At 40.4% G+C, this 24,838-nt stretch overlaps 1 protein-coding gene across 1 annotated transcript in view; it reads right to left on the minus strand.

Moving 5' to 3' along the window:
- The window catches only part of si:dkey-11f4.7 (piezo-type mechanosensitive ion channel component 2), a 256,411-nt gene that overhangs the window by 218,383 nt on the left and 13,190 nt on the right, over positions 1-24,838 (minus strand). Inside the window, 2 exon segments of the mRNA XM_059561374.1 lie at positions 11,223-11,324; positions 15,316-15,411. Coding sequence (XP_059417357.1) covers positions 11,223-11,324; positions 15,316-15,411 — 198 coding nt within the window.

Genomic DNA, 24,838 nt, shown 5'->3' on the forward strand with positions numbered 1-24,838 from the left:
CCTCGGCATCGGCCTCCGGAACAGCATCGGGCATCGCCTCAGCCTCCGGAACAGCATCGGGCATCGCCTCAGCCTCCGGAACAGCATCGGGCACCGCCTCGGCCTCCGGAACAGCATCGGGCACCGCCTCGGCCTCCGGAACAGCATCGGGCCCCGCCTCGGCATCGGGCACCGCCTCGGCCTCGGGAACGGCATCGGGCACCGCCTCGGCCTCCGGAACGGCATCGCGCACCGCCTCGGCATCGGCCTCCGGAACAGCATCGGGCATCGCCTCAGCCTCCGGAACAGCATCGGGCACCGCCTCGGCCTCCGGAACAGCATCGGGCACCGCCTCAGCCTCCGGAACAGCATCGGGCACCGCCTCGGCATCGGACACCGCCTCGGGCACCGCCTCGGCATCGGCCTCCGGAACCGCATCGGGCACCGCCTCGGCCTCCGGAACAGCATCGGGCACCGCCTCGGCATCGGACACCGCCTCGGGCACCGCCTCGGCATCGGCCTCCGGAACCGCATCGGGCATCGCCTCAGCCTCCGGAACAGCATCGGGCCCCGCCTCGGCCTCGGCCTCGGGAACAGCCTCGGGCACCGCCTCGGCCTCGGGGACAGCATCGGGCACCGCCTCGGCATCGGGCACCGCCTCGGCCTCCGGAACAGCCTCGGGCACCGCCTCGACCTCGGGAACAGCATCGGGCACCGCCTCGGCCTCCGGAACAGCATCGGGCACCGCCTCGGCATCGGACACCGCCTCGGGCACCGCCTCGGCATCGGCCTCCGGAACAGCATCGGGCACCGCCTCAGCCTCCGGAACCGCATCGGGCACCGCCTCGGCCTCGGGAACAGCCTCGGGCACCGCCTCGGCCCCGGGAACAGCCTCGGGCACCGCCTCGGCCTCGGGAACAGCATCGGGCACCGCCTCGGTCTCGGGAACGGCCTCGGGCACCGCCTCGGGAACGTCCTCTGGGCTTTGAGGAACGGTAGACGCCTGTCTCCTCCTCCTCCGTCCTCTATGTTGGCGAGTCGGCGACACCTCGTCTGGAGACTCAGGCGTTGAGTCGGCCATCTTGTGCTGTGGCGCTGGGCTGGCGACCATCTTGTGCTGTGGCGCTGGGCTGGTGGCCATCTTGTGCTGTGGCTCTGGGCTGGCGGCCATCTTGTGCTGTGGCGCTGGGCTGGCGGCCATCTTGTGCTGTGGCTCTGGGCTGGCGGCCATCTTGTGCTGTGGCGCTGGCTCCGCAGCCATGACATTAACCGTCTTGGGAATCTCTAGGATCTTGGACAGCGTAGCGAAATAATCCAAGAAGGAGTCAGCGGCCCTCCTGGGCGTTGGCGCTGAGCTGGCGGCCATCTTGCACCGTGGCGCTGGGCTGGTGGCCCTCTTGTGCTGTGGTGCTGGACCCGCGTTCCTCATGGGCAGTGTCGCTGGCTTTCTCCTTCTGCCCTGGTGAGACGGCGGCTCTGGTCCCTCCCACGTGAGCCCAGAGTCAAAGGGGAGCCATGGTGGAGAGCGGTGCTGGGCTTCCTCTCGCCCACCTCCCCCTCGGCGCCCTCCCCTGGTCCCGCGAAACACGACCAGGCGGGTTCCCTCAAACTGAATGCCTCTCTCCCGCTCGGAGGCTGGGGAAGAAGCGTAACTCGACATACCGCTGGGTCTCAAAGGGACGGAGTCCTTCTGTCACGTCTGGTGTACAGAACACACAGGAGAGAGAACCAATAGCGGGTATGCCTTTTATTAGGGGTTAATCCACAGAGCATAAACAGTCCAGGCGTGAGTCGAAAACCGGAAGAGCAATCCAAACATAAACAAACACGACGGCAAGGCAAGGCAAGATGACGGGCAAGAATTAACGTACAACATTAAACAAGGACTCCGTGACTGAGACACAGACAGACCAGGTATAAATACACACAAGGATGATGGGGAAACAGGAGACAGGTGGGGAACACAATCAATTACCTAAACAAGGAGGAAGGTGACCAAATAAGGGAGACAGAAAGTGATAAGGTGATAGACACCGTGAGAAGGAGGACATCTAGTGGACACCCAGGGACACAACCCAGACACTGTGACATACAGTCGGCATCTAGTCATAGTTTGATTGCAAATAAATGCACAGACACTATTTAACTGAACAGAGACGACATAACTGAATCCAATGATGAACTGCCTAACTATCATTTTTGCATTATTGACACTGTTTTCCTAATGAATGTTGTTCAGTTGCTTTGACGCAATGTATTTTGTTTAAAGCGCTATATAAATAAAGGTGACTTTGACATAGTTGGGGGTGTGGTGAGGGCGGAGTCGGCGTGGGGGAAAACACAGTGAACATTGTGTGTATTTAAATGACAAAAATGCACATATTGAGCACTCATTCCCAGAGACGCGTAGAACAATTGTAGTCTCTTTTAACTTTAATATTCATATACACTAGTCCATGTCGATATTTGATGCATTGTACAGCCCTACTGTACTGTAGATGTATTCATTCAAAAATGGCCAAATTCCGTGAGGCTCTGCTTTATACAGCAAGTTCCATTTTTGACTGGATTCCGCGATTCGATCCGTGTTGCTTCGCAAACACAGACGAGGTGAATTTATGAAAGAAAGTGTAAAAGTTCTGACACAAAACGAAGTTGTTACATATCCTCACGCTTTTTTAAGTGGGTATACGGAAATCTTGGCCTTTTCTAGTGGGAATACGGCATATAACGTTACCTGCGTATCACGTAGACTACACCTCTTAGCAGACATGTTTTCATGCGAGTTTAGGTTCGACACTAGGCTAACGTTAAATAGTTTTGCTTCAGGTAGAATGATAAGGCTAATTATATATGCATGCCACTTTCTGAAACAACCTTACACAGTTTTGAGAACGTTAATAATGAAAACAATGTTAACGTAGCCTGCCTGTGATGAAATGCTGACTGCACACATACACATGCTTAGTCTTGGGATTCCAAGACTAAGGCATCCCATCTTCCCTTGATCATCCTCACAACTTATTGCTTGTAGCCATTTTGTCATCCTTTCCGGTTCTGTATGTTTATTAGGAAGGATGTAGAACTTTAATTCATAATTTGTTAGTTTATTGGAGGTACAGAAAACGACACAGCAACTCTTCGGCATGATTGTCCCGTGTATTTCAGTTGGCGCCAAGGCAATGTTTTCCCCCACGGGCTAAATTCACATCACGTGACGGGCCGTTCCCGGAGGCGTTCCCGGAGGCGTTCCCAGACCAACCTCTGTATACAGCTCAAATAACACAATCGTTATAAAGGTGTTTAAACAACAAAACACTTCCATTTGCTTATATTTGACAATCGTAATATCAGCTATGTCGCCTCTGGCTTGCTTAGTTGGGGTCACTTCATCTACAGCGATATCCCTGACTTGATTGCAAATAAATGCACAGACACTATTTAACTGAACAGAGATGACATCAACTTCATCTCTGAACAATGACAATCAATGATGAACTGCCTTTAACTATCATTTTGCATTATTGACAGACTGTTTTCCTAATGAATGTTGTTCAGTTGCTTTGACGCAGTGTATTTTGTTTAAAGCGCTATATAAATAAAGGTGACTTGACTTGACTATTTCATGCCATATTTAACAAATTTTTGAATATTTTGAAATAAGGGAAAATGACATAAAAGCAGATCATCATTCATTCAGCTCTGTTGTTGCTGCAGTATGTCACGTGACAAGCAATGACTCGTCACCATGGAAACCATAAAGTGACACATCTAAATAATAGTCGCCTTGAAAAACTATTATATTTTAAGTAAAAAACGTGTGAAAGGGTTAATTCAATACTTGGTAAATGGTGTTTGCAGAAAAGTCTGATACAAATAAAATAAAAATTCCAACTCCTGACCCACTACAGTGATTTTGACGGAACAAGATGGTTTTATACTGCCAAGGGCGTGGTAGCTCATATAAAGGGCGTGGTGAGCTGGAAACTGCTTAAGTCACCTGCCACCGCTGACGTCACATACCACCGCAAACATCCAATAGGAAAATTCAACTGCTGTAGCCACCGTTCAACCTGAAGAGGACAACACTCAGACGTTTTTACACCACATATTGTAGAATTAAAACACTTTATACTCAAATGTAAAAAAAGTTACTCGAATCAATGAACAACACTAATGAAGCCCCATTCTTACAGATCATTAACTAAAAAAATTTTGGTTTAGGGTTTAGTTACTCTTTAAGTATGGATTTGTGTGTCAGGTTGTAAACGGAGTACAACATCCCCAGTTTGTAATGTGCTCTGAAGTCCTTGCTCACAAGAGTCTTAAGCCTGTAAAAATGCAAAGACATTTGAACACTAAACATCCCAGTCTCGCTGCTAAACCTATCGAGTTTTTCCACAGAAAAGAGGGAGATTTACGAGGGCAAAAGAAACTCTTAACTTCACAAACAACAATCCCCACTAAAGCTCAGAGGGCTTCCTATGAAGTGGCATATTTAATTGCACAGACTAAAAAGCCTCACACGATAGGTGAAAGTTTAATCAAGCCAGCGGTGATTCTCAGATGGGACTGTAGCCCGCCGCATCAGTGACATGGCACTGGACATCAAATGTCAACTCATTGATGCAGTGAAAGGAGGGACGTATTCGTTACAATTGGACGAATCCACCGACGTCTCCAATTCTGCCCAGCTCCTAGTTTTTGTCAGGTACATTTTTTAGGCAAAGCTTAACGAGAAAATGCTGTTTTGCGTGCTGCTGGAGGGAACGTGCACTGGTGAGGACATTTTTAACAAACTGGACTGCAATTTAAAAGAAGAGGGTCTCTCTTGGAGCGAGTGCCTGTCAGTGTGCACAGATGGTGCAGGCGCAATGCCTGGAAAAAAGAAGGGTTTAAAAGAACGAGTCCTGCAAGTGGCACCTCATGTCATTTTTTACTCACTGCATCATACACAGAGAAGCCCTCGCATGTAAAACACTGAACCCGGAGTTAAAACACGTTCTTGACACTGCAGTAAAAACGGTCAAGCACATTAAATCACGACCACTTAACACGAGATTGTTTTTAACACTCTGCAATAAAATGGGATCAGAGCACCGGGGCCTGCTGCTCCACACAGAAGTCCGCTGGCTATAGCGGGGCAATGTGCTGAGCCAGCTGCGAGATGAGGTGCGCATTTTCCTCACTTACCAAAGATCTCCTCTCGTCGAGCACCTCACTGATCCTGGCTGGGTTACAAAGCTGGCATATTTGTCATCTATATTTGAAAAACTGCAGGGCAAAAACACAAGCATCCTGTCTCTTAATGATAAAATTTGTGTGTAAAGTGGAGCGCTGGAGAGAACAGGTGGAAACTGGGCGCATAGACATGTTCACTAAATTAGACAAATTCCTCAAGGAAAATACATTGAGTGTAAATATGGTCAGGGAGTCTATTACTGACCATCTCCAATCCCTTCTGGATCATTTTAACAAGTTTCCAGAGGAAGGTATGCAAGAAAAACACTGGATTCGATCCCCTTTCACTGCCACCGCAAACCATCTGACGTGTGACACAGAGGACGCAATGATTGAACTTTCATATGATCAAACCTTGAGGACACGTTTGTGACTCAAAAATGCTGGACGAGTTCTGGATTTCGGTGAAGGATGAGTACCCGCAGCTTTCCAAAGCCACTTTGGATACACTGATGCCATTTGGATCAACTTATTTATGCGAGAAGACTTTCTCAGCACTGACTTACATAAAAAAATAAACATCGATCGCATTTACGTGGAAGATGATCTCCGTGTTGCCATCTCCAAAACTAAACCCAGACTGGATCTGCTTTGCTCAGTGCACAGCGCACAACCATCACATTAAAGTGGTTCCCAAACCTGTCCTGAAGGACCCCCCAACACTGCACGTTTTCTTTGTCTCCCTAATCAAACACACCTGATTTAACTCATCAGCTCATGGGTCCTCTGAATTACTGCCCTCTTCATCGTTAAAAAAACGCAAATAGTCTTCTCTGTTTGATCAGAGCACATTTATATTATGTAGCCTGTAATCTTTGACCCTAAATTAAAAATGCTCTGCAGCTGGGATCTACTTTTAACTTTTAATCCATAAAACCAACAGATCATAGCAAAAGTTAAAACAGTCTCAATAAAAGATATATAAAACAATATCAATATAGATTTAACCACATCAAAGGACTTAAGCTTCCTCAATAAATATGACCGTTTTGTGCTTTTGATACAACAAGATTTTAGTTTTCCACCCAAATTGAGTGCAATGTTAGTTCAGTCAGGCCACGGAGACATAGTCTGCGACCAGCTGATATGGTCAGCTATCAAATTGCTCCAATCAGTACCACTCTACTATTAGACACGAGACATATATACCTGGCAGCATTGCTCAGTGAGCATGCTCAAACCACTCACAACCCTCTCCCTCCCCATTATAAGCATGAGCATATTACCGTGCACCTTCTGGTTGTCATCTTCTTTGTTTCAGATCACTTGAAAGACACAAGTCTTTCAAGTCTCAGCTGGCATGGACCTCACTGCTTAGAGACACTCATCCTCATAACCAAGCTGCAGGATAGATGTCCCACTGCCACATCTACATGATTACCACTGTTTTATTTTAAATTATTAAGAGTCTTAACTGTCATGTATTTCCAAGCTGATGGTTCTGGGGGGTTATTGGTTAAAGCTCTTGTATGTTCAATTATTTTGAGAGCAAGAACCCCCATAAGGAACCATACTTCCATATAACTTGTGTTCAATAAACTCAAGTAAACTTGCCAAAGTGGTCCTGTCTGAACCAAGCTTATCATCAATAACTGTACCAAAATACTTGTATGAACTAACGTTCTCAACTTCTTTGCCCGCAGTAACTACTTCAGATGGAGTATCAACAGAAGTATAAAATTCTATCTTCATATCTTTAGTTTTGGAGACATTAATTTGTAGATGTGAACTCTCACACCAGTCCAAAAAATAATAAAAAATGGGCCCATGCTCTGTGTCACCCTCTTTTAACAGACTTAGCACCACTGTATCATCGGCATATTTAATAATATGTCGGTCTGAAAATTGGTTTCTGCACCTATCAGTATATAAAATAAATAATAAAGGTGAAAGAATACATCCTTGGGAGCAGCCCACTGAGGAATAAAGTTTCTGGGAATGTTCTCCATTTACCTGTACTATTTGAAATCTTCTGGTCAGAAATTCTAAAGTCCAGGCCATCAAACCATTAGGAACATCAAATTCGGACAGCAAACGTTCAGCTAAAAGAAGTGTGTAGCAATGTTCTTTCGTGGGAAGAAGGAGGCGGGAACTGGCGGACAATCAAATCACTTTAATAATAAAATAAAGACAAAACAGCGCGGCAGCCCCTCGCGGATGACTGCCGCGCACAAACAAAACCCAAAACATAAAATAAAACCCAGGCCCGGTACTCTCTCGTCCTTCACTGTCGTCGCTCCCCTTTTGTATCCTTCCATCTCCTCCGTGGGACTCGAGACCGGTGAGTGTCGCAGGTGTCATTCATTTCCAATCACTCCACCAGCCTTGCTCCGTTCCCACGGCTCTCGGCCCTCCCCACTCGTCACATACCCCCATCGCCCCTTGCAGGCCGGGGGTACCCACAAGACTGTGCTCTACTCCCCCCTGCGCTCTAATCTGGGGGGGACCGCTCACGGTGACCTGCGGGAACCTGGGGGTTGGACAGACGAGGCGAGAGAAAAGGAGATGGAAGGATGAGGAGCAACAGAGACGAGAGAGACGAGAGAGGAAAAGAAAAATAATAATAATAATTAGTTCCGGTTCCCAGACGCACTGCCACTTGGCCCCCCACCAGCTGGGTGAACTCCTCCGCGGTGCCTGGTGGTGGCACTGGACGGCCTTCGGTGGATGGCACGACACTCCTTCGCCGCCCGGTGGACGGCGACAGCTCCTCCATTCTTGGGCAGCCGGCAGGAGTCCCCCGTTCCCTGCTCGGTGGTACTTGGGGTTCACCACAGCGGCGAGGGATCTTCGGCAGCGCGTCCCTCCTTCATCCCGGGCTTCGGCACCAATGTAGCAATGTTCTTTCGTGGGAAGAAGGAGGCGGGAACCGGTGGACAATCAAATTACTTTAATAATAAAATAAAGACAAAACAGCGTGGCAGCCCCTCGCGGACGATTGCCTCACACAAACAAAACCCAAAACATCAAATAAAACCCAGGCCCAGTCCTCTCTCGTCCTTCACTGTCGTCGCTCCCCTATTGTATCCTTCCATCTCCTCCGTGGGACTCGAGAACGGTGAGTGTCGCAGGTTTCATTCATTTCCAATCACTCCACCAGCCTCGCTTCGTTCCCATGGCTCTCTGCCCCGCCCCACTCGTCACAAAGTGATTTAATAGTGTTGAACGCTGATGAAAAATCTACAAATAATAAACGTGCATGACACTTGCCAGTATCCACATATTTACATATAAAATTTGTGTGTCAGGGTTGCATCCTCCAGACTTCTATTTCTCCTATAAGCAAATTGTAGTGGATCAATCAACTAATTAGTATGCTCTACAATCCAAGTTTTAATAGTTCTCTCAAAACACTTAATTAATAATGATGTTAAAGAAATTGGTCTAAAGTCGTTCATTTGTCTGGCATTGGTCTTTTTAGAAAGGGGTACAATAATGTAGTTTTTCCACACTGAGGGTACTTTCTGTAATTTCAATGAGGTCTGAAAGATAAAATGACTAATATCACAGAGCTGATAAGCACAACTCCTCAGAACTCTCCCACTCACTTTATCAGGCCCAGGATTTTATTTTGTTGGGTGGTTTGCAAAACCCTCAAAAATAGAGGCTTTATCAATCTGCAAATATTCCTCTGTTTTCAAACTAGAATAAAAATCCATACATGTTTCATTAAAATCATGTGTATCAAATTGGCTAAAAAATCATTAAATTAATTTGCCATCTCTCCCTTTTCTATTAAAGACTCAGTTAGAGTAATTCCAATTGGTCTCTTATTTTTTGCACCAGCCATTATATATATAGCTAAGCCTATATCATTATTTACTGCAATTATATTTATCCATTAGAATTATATATTTTAAATTCTTCTTCTGTTCTGATAGCCTAGTTAAATTTAAAGTATTTGTTGTAAAGTGAAGGGAACTAATAATATCCTATAGGCTAGTGTTTATAATGTTGGTACATTATAACATTATTAGGCCTGCCGTTATTATTTCTGAATGTAATAAAATGCGACTTATACATGACTTATATTTTTTATCCTCTCAAAATCGTAATTTATTTTTAGCTTGTTTTTAAAAAAAACATGCAGCAAACGAAAATAGGCAATTAATCGGTTAAAATGTGTTACTGTGGGTTAACAGATTTACATTATAGTATACTTAGCAACAGAGTCTGGGCCTAATCTAGACTATGTTGTTAACTATTTAGAAGTTTGATGTATGTTTTTATCGAGGTTTTTTTTTTTTTTTTCACTGCATCTGAAAATTACTTTAAGGAACAAAATAAGACTTCCCCACCCCACCTAAAAATTGTACATTCCCATTCACGTTGTGCGCTCTGGTGCAGAACCTGTCTACCACGTTGCTCAGCTGTGGATGATTTAAAAATGTTTGATATAAAGGTTGCTGTCCCATTTTACACAGGAATTGTTAATAAAAATTTAAAAAATCTAATTATATTGTTAGTTTCATGGTAACATGAAATCAAGGTCTTCGGATACTATACAAGATATAAGTTCATTAACATGCATTGTGCATTTTCACCCGGTTCAACTTATAAAATCCTTGAGATTTTAAAGTCAGTTTAATAGTGTTGAATTTCAAGTTGAATCTAATAAAATGAAAATTTTAAATGCACAAATTATTTCTATGAATTAAAGTAGCCTTAAAATTAAACTCAAATTTACTTTTCATCATATAATTTTTTACAGTGTGATAATAAGCTTTGTTCATTTTCCATTTTGGAAACCAAGCACCCTCATTTTTTTCTTTTTTAAATCTATTATTCGCTCGCATATCTCCTACAACTGAAGTTTTTGTTTTTTTGAGGAAGGTGCCACTGTCGGGGGAGTCAAAAGATAATTACATTATCATTAGGGTTGCCAATTAACTTCAGAAATGGAAAATAAGGGCTAATTGTAATTCTTTATCTTTTATTCTTTAAGAAAATAGTGTTTATTCTCATAGAAAATACGTTTTTATTCTTTAAGAAATTAAGGGACAGAATAAGGGACATGTACGATGTACAATAATGTAATAATAAAAATGAAAATTAATAATAATTTTGTCATATAAAAAATGCCAAACAGCCTGAGTAAATGTTACCATTATACAATTGTGACTTTACAAGGGTAGTAATTTAGGAGGTGAAAAAAAAATGTGAAAATTACAAATTAAATGGAATTTTAAAGCATAACATATGAAGGTCTATGAAACTTTAGTCAATAAAACTTTTTTGTGAACAATGGCACTTAAAAGATTTGAACTAAAATATTATTTCAATATATTTTCGCCCAAATGGTGAATTATGTTTGAAGATGTTGTAAAATGAAAGTCCTTGTTTACTCACATTCTGGTCTTTGAGTGCAGAATGTGTTAGAGAGTCAGGATTCATTAATATGGAACAGATGGCTGAAATACCATCTGCTCATTAGTGTTACATTATTATTATTATTATTATTATTTTCACTCACTCACCCACAGCAAGCTTCTGGTGGGGGAGCAAATTTGTAAGTGAGTGCAGGTAGAAAAATGCAGAACCTGTGGCTGTTTTCAATGTTTTGAACTTGATGTGAGCAGTGACCAGTAGCCAGTGGAAGAAATTGTTGCTTTGAGGTTTGAATTTGACTCATTAAAGATCAGCTGTACTGCTGCATTCAGTTGTAGAGGTTTGATTGCACATGCTGACAAGTCCAGAGAGAAGAGCAATTTTCCAGTTTACAAATTAGAAGAGCCTAGCCAAGGAGTTGTGGAACATATTCACAGTGTCTAGCTTATGAATAAGACTAAAATAACACTTTGCTGGTCGTCATTTTCTAATTCACTAAACATTCTAAAACTTTTGACTGGTCACAATTTGGTCAAATTTAGTTTCTAGGCCTTACAGTTCAAAAGTTCTAAGCATAAACATTAGTGCATATTTGACCGGTTGGTGGCACTATAGGGTTTACAGATGCAAGCAGGGTTTGCATTCACAATGAAGAGGAAGAAGACAGATCTTACCATCCTTGGGAATATATGTGAAGGTGATTTGCATTCCACACTGCAATGCCAGAAATGTCACACCAGTTGAGCAAATAGCATGAAGAAACCTTCCAGTTTTCCCTGCATGCACAAATACACACAATTTTGCATCATTCAATTCATTTACATTTTCTCATATGATCTAAAAACCATTTAGTTGTAGTTTTGTGAAGAATCTTGCGATAACCTTTTGATACTATACCCAATCTAAACCCTGCTATTCTTCAACCTTAACCTGATATTATGAGTACACACTTCAGTTGTGATGATTTTCTGAAGCCCATATAAAATCCTGCCAATTTTTAACCAAATCTCCAATCCTTTTTAGGGACGACAAGGCCAATGACAATACTGACTTCAGAGAAAGAATCAGGGGCCGTCCTCAAACATTTGTGATAGTTGCTGTGTTTTTCCTACCTTGTAAATGCATTTAAATTCATGCCACAGCCATATCACCCTGCAGTCAAAGACTGGTTGCCCACTGAAGCTAAGCATGGTTGAGTCCAGTCAGTACCTGATTGGGGGACCTCCTGGGAAAACTAGGTTGCAGCCGGAAGAGGTGTTAGAAATGGCTTAGTGGTTAGAGAGCTTGACTCCTGACTCTAACGTTGTGAGTTTGAGTCTACCACGACTGAGGTGCCATTGAGCAAGGCACTGAACCCCCAACTGCTCCACGGGTGCTACTGCATAAATGGCTGCCCACTGCTCCGGGTGTGTGTTCACTGTGTGTGTGTGTGTGTGTGTGTGTGTGTGTGTGTGTGTGTGTGTGTGTGTGTGTGTGTGTGTGCTGATTTGGAGCACTGGTAGATTGTTTCCATGTAATATGACTGATTTCATTGGGGCATAGAGAACTGCTATGTGCTGGCTGTCTGTGAGATGTAATTACACTCAGCAATGCCTGATGCAGCCATAACACCCAAGTTCCTTTGCATACAAATGTCTTAGGACCTATGCTTTCACTCAGACACCACAGTGAGAACCACTCTTCTTCTGACTGCAAAGCTCTTCATAGAGTGATGAGAACAGCTGAGCTCATTACTAAACATGAACCCCTGGCCTACAGGACACTGATTCACCCCGCTCACCCCCTTGTTTGCTACATTGCTGGCAGATGCTTACGTTCCCTTTAATCACGTATAACCAGACTGAAGAACATCTTTTATCTTCAAGCCATCAAACTGCTTAAGAGCCAGCTGTTTTTCCTCTAGATCCTTAATTTCCTACAGATTATTTATTAATAATAAGCTTCAGTACACCATTCTTTATTTTTTTCAAATCATCTTACCACATCTAAACATAAAAGAAAGAAGCTATGCTTCTTCTTAGCATGGTGTTTCATGGTAAAATGGTACTCTTGGAATACAAGGAACCATTACATTACATTGGCATCCATGTTCATGGCTCGAGCCCTCCACTCTAGGAGTGAATACTGCAGGAATGCTTCACAGCTTACTGAAACCTGCCATTTGTTTGGTTTTTGAGTCACTTTTAATAAAGTTTCAGTTAAGCATATTTTTGATACTGAGTCCTCATTCAAAGAATCTGCCAGTTCAGAATTGCTTGAATATGTTAGGCTTGTGTGTTGAGATGAAGTCTGCTGGAATGTATCCTGCCAGAAACAAGGCTGGCTACCCCTGCACTACAATTTAATATGAGAGTTGATTTTAGATAAATATATCTGCCAAATAACTAAATATATGAGTTAACCAATTTATTCTGTGCTAACCCCCAGGTCGGACCATATAAAACCACATAACATCCACACTCCAGAAGTTGTCATAAGGCAGAGGCCCTAAACTTGTTGGTTGTTTACAGTGGCTTACATTTAGATTGGTGCCTGATTATGTCCCAAAAGGAGACAATCACTACAGTAGTCATCTCTAGAGAGGATGGCTCGAGCCAAGGGCATGGAAGCCAATGTAATATAATGGTTATTTGTACTCCAGGACTTCAGGAGTCTTCTTCCTTAACATGGTTTGAACAAAATAAAGAGGGTGCGAAATTATTATTTTTTTCAGTTGTACAGCAGTTTTAAAATGAATCTGTAGTACATATTTTGCACATTTTTTAGGGAATTAATTGTACATTTACATTTCAATTTATTATATGTTAAATGTATTACGTTTATAAATGAAGGCTCAGGAAAAAACTAAGATAACATTTGTTTGTATATTATACAGTTTTTTTTATTATATTATTTAAAAGCCCTTGCTACGTGTACTGTGTTAACCTAACGGAGACTTGTTATAGCTCTTATATATCATTGCTCTTTTGTTGTTTTTGATTGCTTCCACTGTCTTCATTTGTAAGTCGATTTGGATAAAAGCATCTGCTAAGTGAATAAATGTAACTATATACACACAAAGTACATCATCAGATTTTCACACAAATTCTGAAAGTAGACAAAGAGAATCCAGTCAAACAAATGAGACAAATAAAAAATAATTAATAATTTAACAGCCAACGTGAGAAAGGCCCTTAGTGACTTAGAAGTTACCTTGAGGTCATTTGCAACCTCACAGAATATTACACATCTTGCTTTTGGAGTGATCTTTGTTGGTTGACCACTCCTGGGAAGGGAAACAGTGGTCTCGAATTTCCTCCATTTGTACTTTATGTGTCTTACTGTGATTAGACTTTGATAGGTCCCTGTTCTTTAAATAAAACACAGCAGGCAATGACACCCGATGACAACTCCTCTGAACAGATGGACTTTAATTTCACCTTTAAATTAACTGCCTATCCTAGAAATTCAAATCCTTTTGCCACTCACAGAGATGTAATATTGGAGTATTTTCCTGAATAAATAAATGAAAATAATAATAGTAATACAAAATAAGAAAAAAAATAATTTGTGTGACTGGGTTCTCTTTGTCTACTTTCAGGACTTTAGGTCAAGCAGCACTCTCTATATATAAACTATAATACAACCTTTGTAAAAATGCTAACACTGCAAATTATGTCTGTTAAATATCACTATTTGATCCTGTGCTCTTACATTTACATTTAGTCATTTAGCAGATGCTTTTAACTAAAGCGACTTACAAATGAGGAAAATGGAAGTAATCAAAATCAACAAAAGATCAATGATATACAAGCGATATAACTTATGCTATAAAACGACATAACTATATGCTTTTAAGTCATTAATCCTTGTAAATTTATGGGAAATGAGAATGCTTTTTGTCTTGCTAGTGTAAGATTTTGATTATTTAGCAATAAAGCCATTATATTTCTGAAAACACGCAGCTGATGCAGCAAATGTGTTTCAGGATTGAAGTTTTACTAAAAGCCTTATGTCATCTTTTTTTAAGCTGAGACCTTACACAATCTTTCCATCCTTTACATCTTACAGGAAACACTGAAAGGGAGTGTGAAAAGATGGAATATGTGTGTGTGTGTGTGTGTGTGTGTGTTTGTGTGTGTGTGTGTGTGTGTGTGTGTGTGTGTGTGTGTGTGTGTGTGCGTGCGTGCGTGTGTGTGTGTGTGTGTGTGTGTGTGTGTGTGTGTGTGTGTGTGTGTGTGTGTGTGTGTGTGTGTGTGTGTTTGTGTGTGCGTGTTAAGGCTAAATTAGTTTAAAGTGAGGTCAGAGGAAATAAATGGAAAAAAGTGAGAAAATGTCTGACATGATTGTATGGATCTATAAAGCACTCAACCAAATGTCCACTTGAAGGTAATCTCTATAGCTTAACTCTGCTGACAGCACAACTCTATGTGATTATTGTAATGCATTATTGATGAGATGGCTAGAACAGTATTTGCTGAATTGAGAAGAATACAAGACAAAAATATACCGTGTGACCTGAATCACTACACAAAAACAAATGTGCATATCCATTTACTATGCTTTAACTCATTTCAGAAGCAATTTTGTGACTGCTCCACAGTCATTATTTATAAATATTTACAGTTTTTGCCACTACTGTAACTCTTTAAACTGATAAAGCACCCTACAACATATACATTTTCTCTTTTATCCTATCTGTAAAAAAAAAAGCTGTTACTAAATATTACACTACCTTAGACAGTACCTCAAAGATAAGGCATTATTCATGACTCAAGCATTACTTACCCTTCATGGAAGCCAAGGTTGGACTAGGAAACAGTGGTACGGACAGAAGGAACAGAAGATACACAACTGATAGCCCATTGTACCTCAGTGATATTGCTGTGGGGGAAAAGTAATTACAGTATAAGTAAAAAAAAAAAAAAAAAAAACACACACAGGAATATACTGCATTTGGCGTCATTATTTTATTGTTTCTTTCTGCTACTATGCTTTTCCATGATACTATGCTACAGTAATTCAGATAATGTGAAACGAACTCTAATTTAATAATGTATGTAATACAAATCACAGTTATACCTCCAACATAAAATTTTGGTTATGATTTATAGCAAAATTATATCTTTAAGTAATGTTGAAGAACATTATATGATCCCACTAAAATGTCATTCAGTGTAACAAAAGTTTAAACTGTATGACAGTCTTGTCAGGCATATTTAAAATTAGAATAATTTTGAGGACATATTAGAAAGTTCTGTTTAAGGACCACAGTGCAGACCCTAAAATACAAATTATTTGTAATTTCAAATCTTTATTCTTTGCCAATATTGTTAAAACAACTAGGTTTTACACAGTTGTCAAGAAAGAAGTTTTTGTAAGGAAACGAAAATCATTTTAAATATATTTAATAATAACAATAGTAATAATAATAATAATGCATTTTACAAATATAAAATTTAGTATGATCATATATTCATATAAGTACATGTCAGAATAAGTATCATATATTGTTTTGTTTTCATAAATTTATCTGATATGTAGGCTAATACAATTAAAAAATAATAAAGAAGAGGTCATGGATTATTAAAAATTTTCTTTCTTGTTTTCTTCTGATCACAAATTTCTCAAAAAGATTTTTTTTCAAATCTCGTAATCTCAACATAACAAAAGTTGTACTCTCATCCCCAGCCACCCCCAAAGACCAAAGCCAGAGCTATTAATAAAACAAATATTTCCATATTTTTTTCATTGTATTTGTATTACCTCCTTATTTAAATGAGTAAGTTAGGGTTAAATATTTTTTAATTAATGTTTTTTTAAAAAAGAAGCTCTATACTTTTGTGACTCTCAAATCTATTAATATATGTATAATATATGAGTGTACTCTCTTCTTTTTCTTTTCCCACTTTAGTCTGTGGAGATATTCTAAATAAACAAAATGGTCATTCGTCCTTTTTTTTTTAATAAACCCACAATCAATAGATTGGAAGTCTCTAAATCTGGCACTTTCAATATTAATTCTACTGCCACTAATACTGACACAGCAATCAAGGCCTCTCGAGAGAACACTTCCAGCCCTGGAGCCTGCAGCACTTGTACAACAACTGTGTCGCACAATACGTAACCACATGTGGATACATCAACCACCCAGGGGAGAAAGCTACAGGGCCAAAACAGCCCATCCTTTCTTATGTGTATGTATAAATATGGTATATATGGTAAGTTAAAAAATCATAGCTTGTGGTCTGCTAGTAGGCGCCTGCCCTGGGCAAAAATGTAAAACTTCTGCATCCTTCTGAAGGTGCTCAGCCTGTGTTTGCGATGTTCAATGCTTTGACCATTTCAACATGTTTGTGACGAGTGGGGCGGGGCCGAGAGACGGTCTCGATTCCACGGAGGAGATGGAGGGATATAAAACTGGAGCGACGACAGTGACGGACGAGAGAGGACCAGGCCTGGGTTTTAGTTGTGTTTGCTTTTTATTTGTGCGCGTCAGTCATTCCGTGAGGTGCTGACACGCTGTTTCGTGTTTATTTTTTATAATTAAAGTTTCTGTTTGATCGTCCGCCGGTTCCCACCTCCTTCTTCCTGATAATTATGGAGTCTATATTGCTACAATCTTAATTACACAAACAAAATGTTTCTGGGAAAGAAAGAAAAATGGAAAGTGATTGATTAACCTGTATTTATTTATTTAAGACATTATTACCAAAGTCAATAAGTCAAATTAGTTTAAGGCAAGTCATGTTCCTTGGTGGCCATATTTGGAACGCCTCTCGGGCATACAAGTGCAGTTCCTAAATCTTTGAATGGGGAAACATCAAATTCTCCAAAACAATTCACCAAGCTTAGGATTAAATGTCATATTTGAAATCACCAATGAAATCTGACAACAACTGTCTCATAAATGTTATTTCTTTTGCTTATATAATAATATATATAATGCCAAATAGCATTATAAAAAAGCCTATTTTTTAAGGCTAGGCTAGCCAGTGTGCATGCGCGGTCCTCGGCGCACATCTCTGAATGCTGACTGTTTCTATAGCAAAAGGGACTTCTAATGGCAGCTGCAGTGATGCGCCATATTGAGCGCTGCAATTTTCCCCATTCAAAACAATACAACTGACATGTCTTGAGTATTCTATAGTCTTTGTTATTACTAAGCGAAGCAAAATTTGTTGAAATATCCACAACACAGTATAAGAGCGTATGGCCTCAAATTTGCATTCGTTACTATAGCAATAGTAGACTCATGATGCATTTTTTAAAATCAAACAAGCATAAATAAAATAAATAAAAATAAAAAAACAACTTCTGTTATGTCGAGATCACACACACAAAAAAAATAATAATAATAATCATAATCCATGGCTTCTTAGGAGTTCCATATCTGATAAATCACTGTAAAATGTATAATCAATTTGTTGGCATGCACATCATAACATGTTTGCTCACAGCATTTCTATGAAAACAAACATATCAGAAGAAGAGTATATGTGGAAAACTGTGTCCCAAGTCCTTGAAGGCATGTGAGGATTTTACATGTGGCAAAGGAGGTTGTAACCTGCAACAGCATGTCAAGCACAACAGTGATGCACAAGCACATGCAATGGAAGCACGTGAACGCTGTCTGTCTTATATACTGTATTTGCATGCTTACAGTGTAAATTTGATCTATGGAACAATCTAGTTGTAATGACAACAGCAGTAAGAATATTTCATCAAGCACGGTGAGTAATGGCTTCTCCCGTCATTGTTTCTTGCACCTCTTGCCACATGTATAGTTTATCTATCTCTGTCGCAGATGAGGGATTCACATGTGATAAATGCAGGGAAATAGTTAGGCTGACAGAGAAGATTTCAGAATTAGAGACACGCATCCAAACTTTAATTGAGGACAGTAAGAATGTTAGGGCTCTAGATACGGCTTTGGATGCGTCTAGCTCAGGGATTCCTGTACATTGTTCGGTTCCGGAAACAGAGCCCTTGCAGCAGGGCAACTGGGTGACGGTGAGGCAGCGTAGTCGTGGGTCAAAACACCGCTCTTCTGTTCCGATCAAAACATTAAACAGGTTCTCCCCACTCAGTGATGCACCCACTGAGAAACCTGATGAAAGTGCTCTAGTTATTGGTGATTCGATTGTACGGAACGTGAATATAGAGACACCAGCCACCATAGTCAAATGTTTACCGGGAGCCAGAGCGCCTGACATCTTGGCAAATTTAAAAGTGCTGGCTAATGCTAAATGTAAATACAGTAAGATTGTTATTCATGCCGGCGCTAATGATGTTCGACTTCGCCAGTCGGAGATCACTAAAAATAACATTAAAGAGGTGTGTGAACTTGCAAGCACGATATCAGACACTGTAATATGCTCTGGTCCCCTCCCTGCTTACCGTGGTGATGAGATGCATAGCAGATTGTCATCACTCAATGGCTGGATGTCTAAGTGGTGCCCACAGAATAACATAGGTTTCATAGACAATTGGACGAGCTTTTGGGGCAGACCTGACCTGTTTAAAAGAGATGGTCTTCATCCCTCCTGGGGTGGCGCCACTCTTCTCTCTAGAAATATGGCAAATAGTCTTAGTGTTTATACTTGACTAACTGGGGCCCAGGTCAGGAAGCAGACAGACTGGCTAAACCGACCGTCTGCTAGCTGCCTCCCGTCACAGAGGTCAGTTAATTCTCAGCACATAGAGACTCTTTCACCTAGATATCACACTATAGAGACCGTGTCTGTTCCCCGAACTAGAAAAAAACAAAAAACGTCCAAACCAAGTTAAGATTAACAATTTAATTGAGGTTCAACAAATAAAAAACAGAAGCAATATGGATAAACAAATGATAAAGCTTGGCTTATTGAATATCAGATCCCTTTCTACGAAAACACTTTTTGTAAATAATATGATCACTGATCATAATATAGATGTACTCTGTTTGACAGAAACCTGGCTAAAACCTGATGATTACATTATTTTAAATGAGTCCACCCCCCAAGATTACTGTTATAAACATGAGCCCTGTCTAAAAGGCAAAGGTGGAGGTGTTGCTTCAATTTATAACAACGTTTTCAGGATTTCTCAGAGGGCAGGCTACAAGTATAACTCGTTTGAAGTAATGGTGCTTCATATAACATTATCCAGAGAAACAAATGTTAATGATAAATCCCCTGCTATGTTTGTACTGGCTACTGTATACAGGCCACCAGGGCACCATACAGACTTTATTAAAGAGTTTGGTGATTTTACATCCGAGTTAGTTCTGGCTGCAGATAAAGTTTTAATAGTTGGTGATTTTAATATCCATGTTGATAATGAAAACGATGCATTGGGATCAGCATTTATAGACATTCTGACATCTATTGGTGTTAGACAACAAGTTTCAGGACCTACTCATTGTCGAAATCATACTCTAGATTTAATACTGTCACATGGAATTGATGTTGATGGTGTTGAAATTATTCATCCAAGCGATGATATCTCAGATCATTATTTAGTTTTGTGCAAAATTCATATAGCCAAAATTGTAAATTCTACTTACTTGTTACAAGTATGGAAGAACCATCACTTCTAACACAAAAGACTGCTTTTTAAGTTATCTTCCTGATGTAATCAAATTCCTTAGCATTTCCAAAACCTCAGAACAACTTGATGATGTAACAGAAACTATGGACTCTCTCTTTTCTAGCACTTTAAATACAGTTGCTCCTCTACGCTTAAGGAAGGTTAAGGAAAACAGTTTGACATCATGGTATAATGAGCATACTCGCACCCTAAAGAGAGCAGCCCGAAAAATGGAGCGCAGCTGGAGGAAAACAAAACTAGAGGTATTTCGTATTGCTTGGCGTGAAAGTAACATATCCTACAGAAAAGCATTAAAAACTGCTTGATCCGATTACTTTTCTTCTCTTTTAGAAGAAAACAAACATAACCCCAGGTATTTTTTCAATACAGTGGCTAAATTAACGAAAAATAAAGCCTCAACAAGTGTTGACATTTCCCAACACCACAGCAGTAATGACTTTATGAACTACTTTACTTCTAAAATCGATACTATTAGAGATAAAATTGCAACCATTCAGCCGTCAGCTACAGTATCACATCAGACAGTGCACTATAGCCCCCTGAGGAACAGTTCCACTCATTCTCTACCATAGGAGAGGAAGAATTGTATAAACTGTTAAATCATCTAAACCAACAACATGTATGTTAGACCCTATACCATCTAAGCTCCTAAAAGAGGTGCTTCCAGAAGTCATAGATCCTCTTCTGACTATTATTAATTCCTCATTGTCATTAGGATATGTCGCCAAAACCTTCAAACTGGCTGTTATTAAGCCTCTCATCAAAAAACCACAACTTGACCCCAAAGAACTAGTTAATTATAGACCAATCTCGAATCTCCCTTTTCTGTCCAAGATACTAGAAAAGGTGGCATCCACACAATTATATTCCTTCTTAGAGAAAAATGGTATATGTGAGGATTTCCAGTCAGGATTTAGACCGTATCATAGTACTGAGACTGCTCTTCTTAGAGTTACAAATGATCTGCTCTTATCATCTGATCGTGGGTGTATCTCTCTATTAGTTTTATTGGATCTTAGTGCTGCGTTTGACACAATTGACCACAACATTCTTTTGCATAGACTTGAACACTTTGTTGGCATCAGTGGAAGTGCATTAGCATGGTTTAAATCGTACTTATATTACCGCCATCAGTTCATAGCAGTGAATGAAGATGTATCCTATCGATCACAAGTGCAGTATGGAGTACCTCAAGGCTCAGTACTAGGGCCGCTACTCTTCACGCTTTATATGTTACCCTTGGGAGATATCATCAGGAAACATGGTGTTAGCTTTCACTTTTATGCTGATGATACTCAGCTCTATATTTCTTCGCAGCCCGGTGAAACACACCAATTTGAAAAACTACTGGATTGCATAGTCGATATAAAAAACTGGATGACGAGTAATTTTTTACTGCTAAATTCTGAAAAAACAGAGGTGTTAATTATAGGACCTAAAAACTCCACTTGTAATAACCTAGAACACTGTCTAAGACTTTATGGTTGCTCTGTCAATTCTTCGTCATCAGTTAGGAACCTAGGTGTGCTATTTGATCGCAATCTTTCCTTAGAAAGCCACGTTTCTAGCATTTGTAAAACTGCATTTTTCCATCTCAAAAATATATCTAAATTACGGCCTATGCTCTCAATGTCAAATGCAGAAATGTTAATCCATGCACTTATGACCTCAAGGTTAGATTATTGTAATGCTTTATTGGGTGGTTGTTCTGCACGCTTAGTAAACAAACTACAGCTAGTCCAAAATGCAGCAGCAAGAGTTCTTACTAGAACCAGGAAGTATGACCATATTAGCCCGGTCCTGTCAACACTGCACTGGCTCCCTATCAAGCATCGCATAGATTTTAAAATATTGCTTATTACTTATAAAGCCCTGAATGGTTTAGCACCTCAGTATTTGAATGAGCTCCTTTTACATTATAATCCTCTACGTCCGCTACGTTCTCAAAACTCAGGCAATTTGATAATACCTAGAATATCAAAATCAACTGCAGGCGGCAGATACTTTTCCTATTTGGCGCCCAAACTCTGGAATAACCTACCTAACATTGTTCGGGAGGCAGACACACTCTTGCAGTTTAAATCTAGATTAAAGACCCATCTCTTTAACCTGGCATACACATAACATACTAATATGCTTTTATTATCCAAATCCGTTAAAGGATTTTTAGGCTGCATTAATTAGGTAAACTGGAACCGGAAACACTTCCCATAACACCCTATGTACTTGCTACATCATTAGAAGAATGGCATCTACGCTAATATTTGTCTGTTTCTCTCTTGTTCCGAGGTCACCGTGGCCACCAGATCCAGTCTGTGTCCAGATCAGAGGGTCACTGCAGTCACCCGGTTCCAGTACGTATCCAGACCAGATGCTGGATCAGCACCTAGAAAGGACCTCTACATCCCTGAAAGACAGCGGAGACCAGGACAACTAGAGCCCCAGATACAGATCCCCTGTAAAGACCTTGTCTCACCAGGACAAGACCACAGGAAACAGATGATTCTTCTGCACAATCTGACTTTGCTGCAGCCTGGAATTGAACTACTGGTTTCATCTGGTCAGAGGAGAACTGGCCCCCCAACTGAGCCTGGTTTCTCCCAAGGTTTTTTTCTCCATTCTGTCACCGATGGAGTTTCGGTTCCTTGCCGCTGTCGCCTCTGGCTTGCTTAGTTGGGGACACTTCATCTACAGCGATATCGTTGACTTGATTGCAAATAAATGCACAGACACTATTTAACTGAACAGAGATGACATAACTGAATCCAATGATGAACTGCCTTTAACTATCATTTTTGCATTATTGACACTGTTTTCCTAATGAATGTTGTTCAGTTGCTTTGACGCAATGTATTTTGTTTAAAGCGCTATATAAATAAAGGTGACTTTGACTTTGACTGCCATGTTGCCTCCTCAATGTAGATGCAATGATTAACAGTGGGAGTTAGAGCTAGAGCTATCAGTAATGTCAAAATTAAACTGTATGATAAATGTATAAAATATTTGTTTCTAATCAGTATTTTGTTTTAAGTTTGTATGTTGTTTATGCTGTTTTTGCATAAATGCATATTGTTTAAATACTAAATATTTATATATATATTATTATCTTTTTAATTTCATATAGAAACAGAAAATAACAAATCCCCTGTACACTTCACAAGAAACAGCTGTTGTGAGAAATCCTTAAAGGGGTCCTATTATGCTCTTTTACAAAGTCTTGATTTTGTTTTGGGGTGTACTAGAACAGTTTCTCATACTAGGTTGTTTGAAAAACACATTCTTTTTCACAGATTTTACATTACAACACCTCTCTCCCCAGTCTGGTATGAACCAAGGTTTTAAAAGCATGATCAGTGTCCTTCAACCCAGTATACACACTTTCCTCAAGAACACAATTCACTAAACTGATGGAGAGACGGTACCAGGGGACATTCCAGAAAGTAAAGTGTGACATCAACAATACTGAACGCAGAATGGCTTTAATTGCAGATATAGTATGGACAAGTTCAGTCATTGAAGCCCCTAGGAGATGAGTGTCTGTCTGTCTGTCTGTCTGTCCGTCTGTCTGCCTCACTACTATGCCACTCGCAGAATGGTTGGAGGAGGTAGAGGCCAAGTTTGAAATTCTTCCAAATAAAGAATACTGACATTGAAAAAAAAAATGGTCTCATGGCAAATACATACCTCTAGGGATGTTTCTGCAACACTGGTTTTAAGTACCTTACTGAATGTTTAACAGAGCTGTGTTTTTATTACGTTGCTTCTGGTGTGGCGGTTCATAATTCAAATATCCGGGGACTGTCGCTAAAAGTTAATGCTCTATCATGTTGGAAATATGTCCTACATCAAACCTGACCCTAAACTTAAGTGTTCCTGTGGCTCAAGTGGTAGAGCACTGTGTTAGCAGCGCAAAGTTGTGGGTTTGATTCCCAGGGAACACATGATAGGTGAAAACTGTTAGCCAGAATGTACTGTAAGTCGTTTTGGATATAAGCATCTGCTAAATGCATACATTTAATTCAATTTAATAATCAAAAAAAAGTTTTCAAATTTCCCAGCAAATTAATATTGTTTTGCAGTCAAAACATGATATTCTTCAAATAATTGTGCAAGAAAATTAATCAAAACTCTGTAAATTTGTGTGAAAAGGAATAAAAGGTGATATTAAGGTAAGTGATTTATTGCCTCTAGTGTTCATTTCTTTTGGAAACTGTATTGATATGTACTTATTGCCCCCAGGTATGTATTTACCATGAGACCAGTTAGAAAAAAAACAGTTGGGGCTGCAAGATGTATTTTTGAACTTTTTTTTTTTTCAGCCGGTAGCAAGCAAAAAGAAACTAATAGAATCATCCAAGCACAAACTTCTTCAGGATATAAGTACATGATGAAGCAGTACAAAAGTTGTCTGAAACTGTAACCCTCTCTGAGCCATTCAGCATGCAAACAAGGCAAAAACACAAATGCTATATTGACATAATACCTGGCCTGTGGAGTCTGTTTGAAGGGCTTTTTACTTCTCTTCAGACTTTTTTTAAGACTGCATTTATGAGTGGGCAAGCAAAAGTGCAAACAGGGAAGGAGATGGCGCAACAGCAACAACAAATGGCCATTACAACTATAACTACAGATGATAAACCTTCAACATATGACTTTTTCCTTGATTCACTTCTTGAGTCTGGAGGCAGCAATGCAGAAGAGCATAAAGAACAGAAACTGA

Source organism: Carassius carassius, chromosome 11 (assembly GCF_963082965.1).
Source record: "Carassius carassius chromosome 11, fCarCar2.1, whole genome shotgun sequence".
NCBI lineage: Eukaryota > Metazoa > Chordata > Actinopteri > Cypriniformes > Cyprinidae > Carassius > Carassius carassius.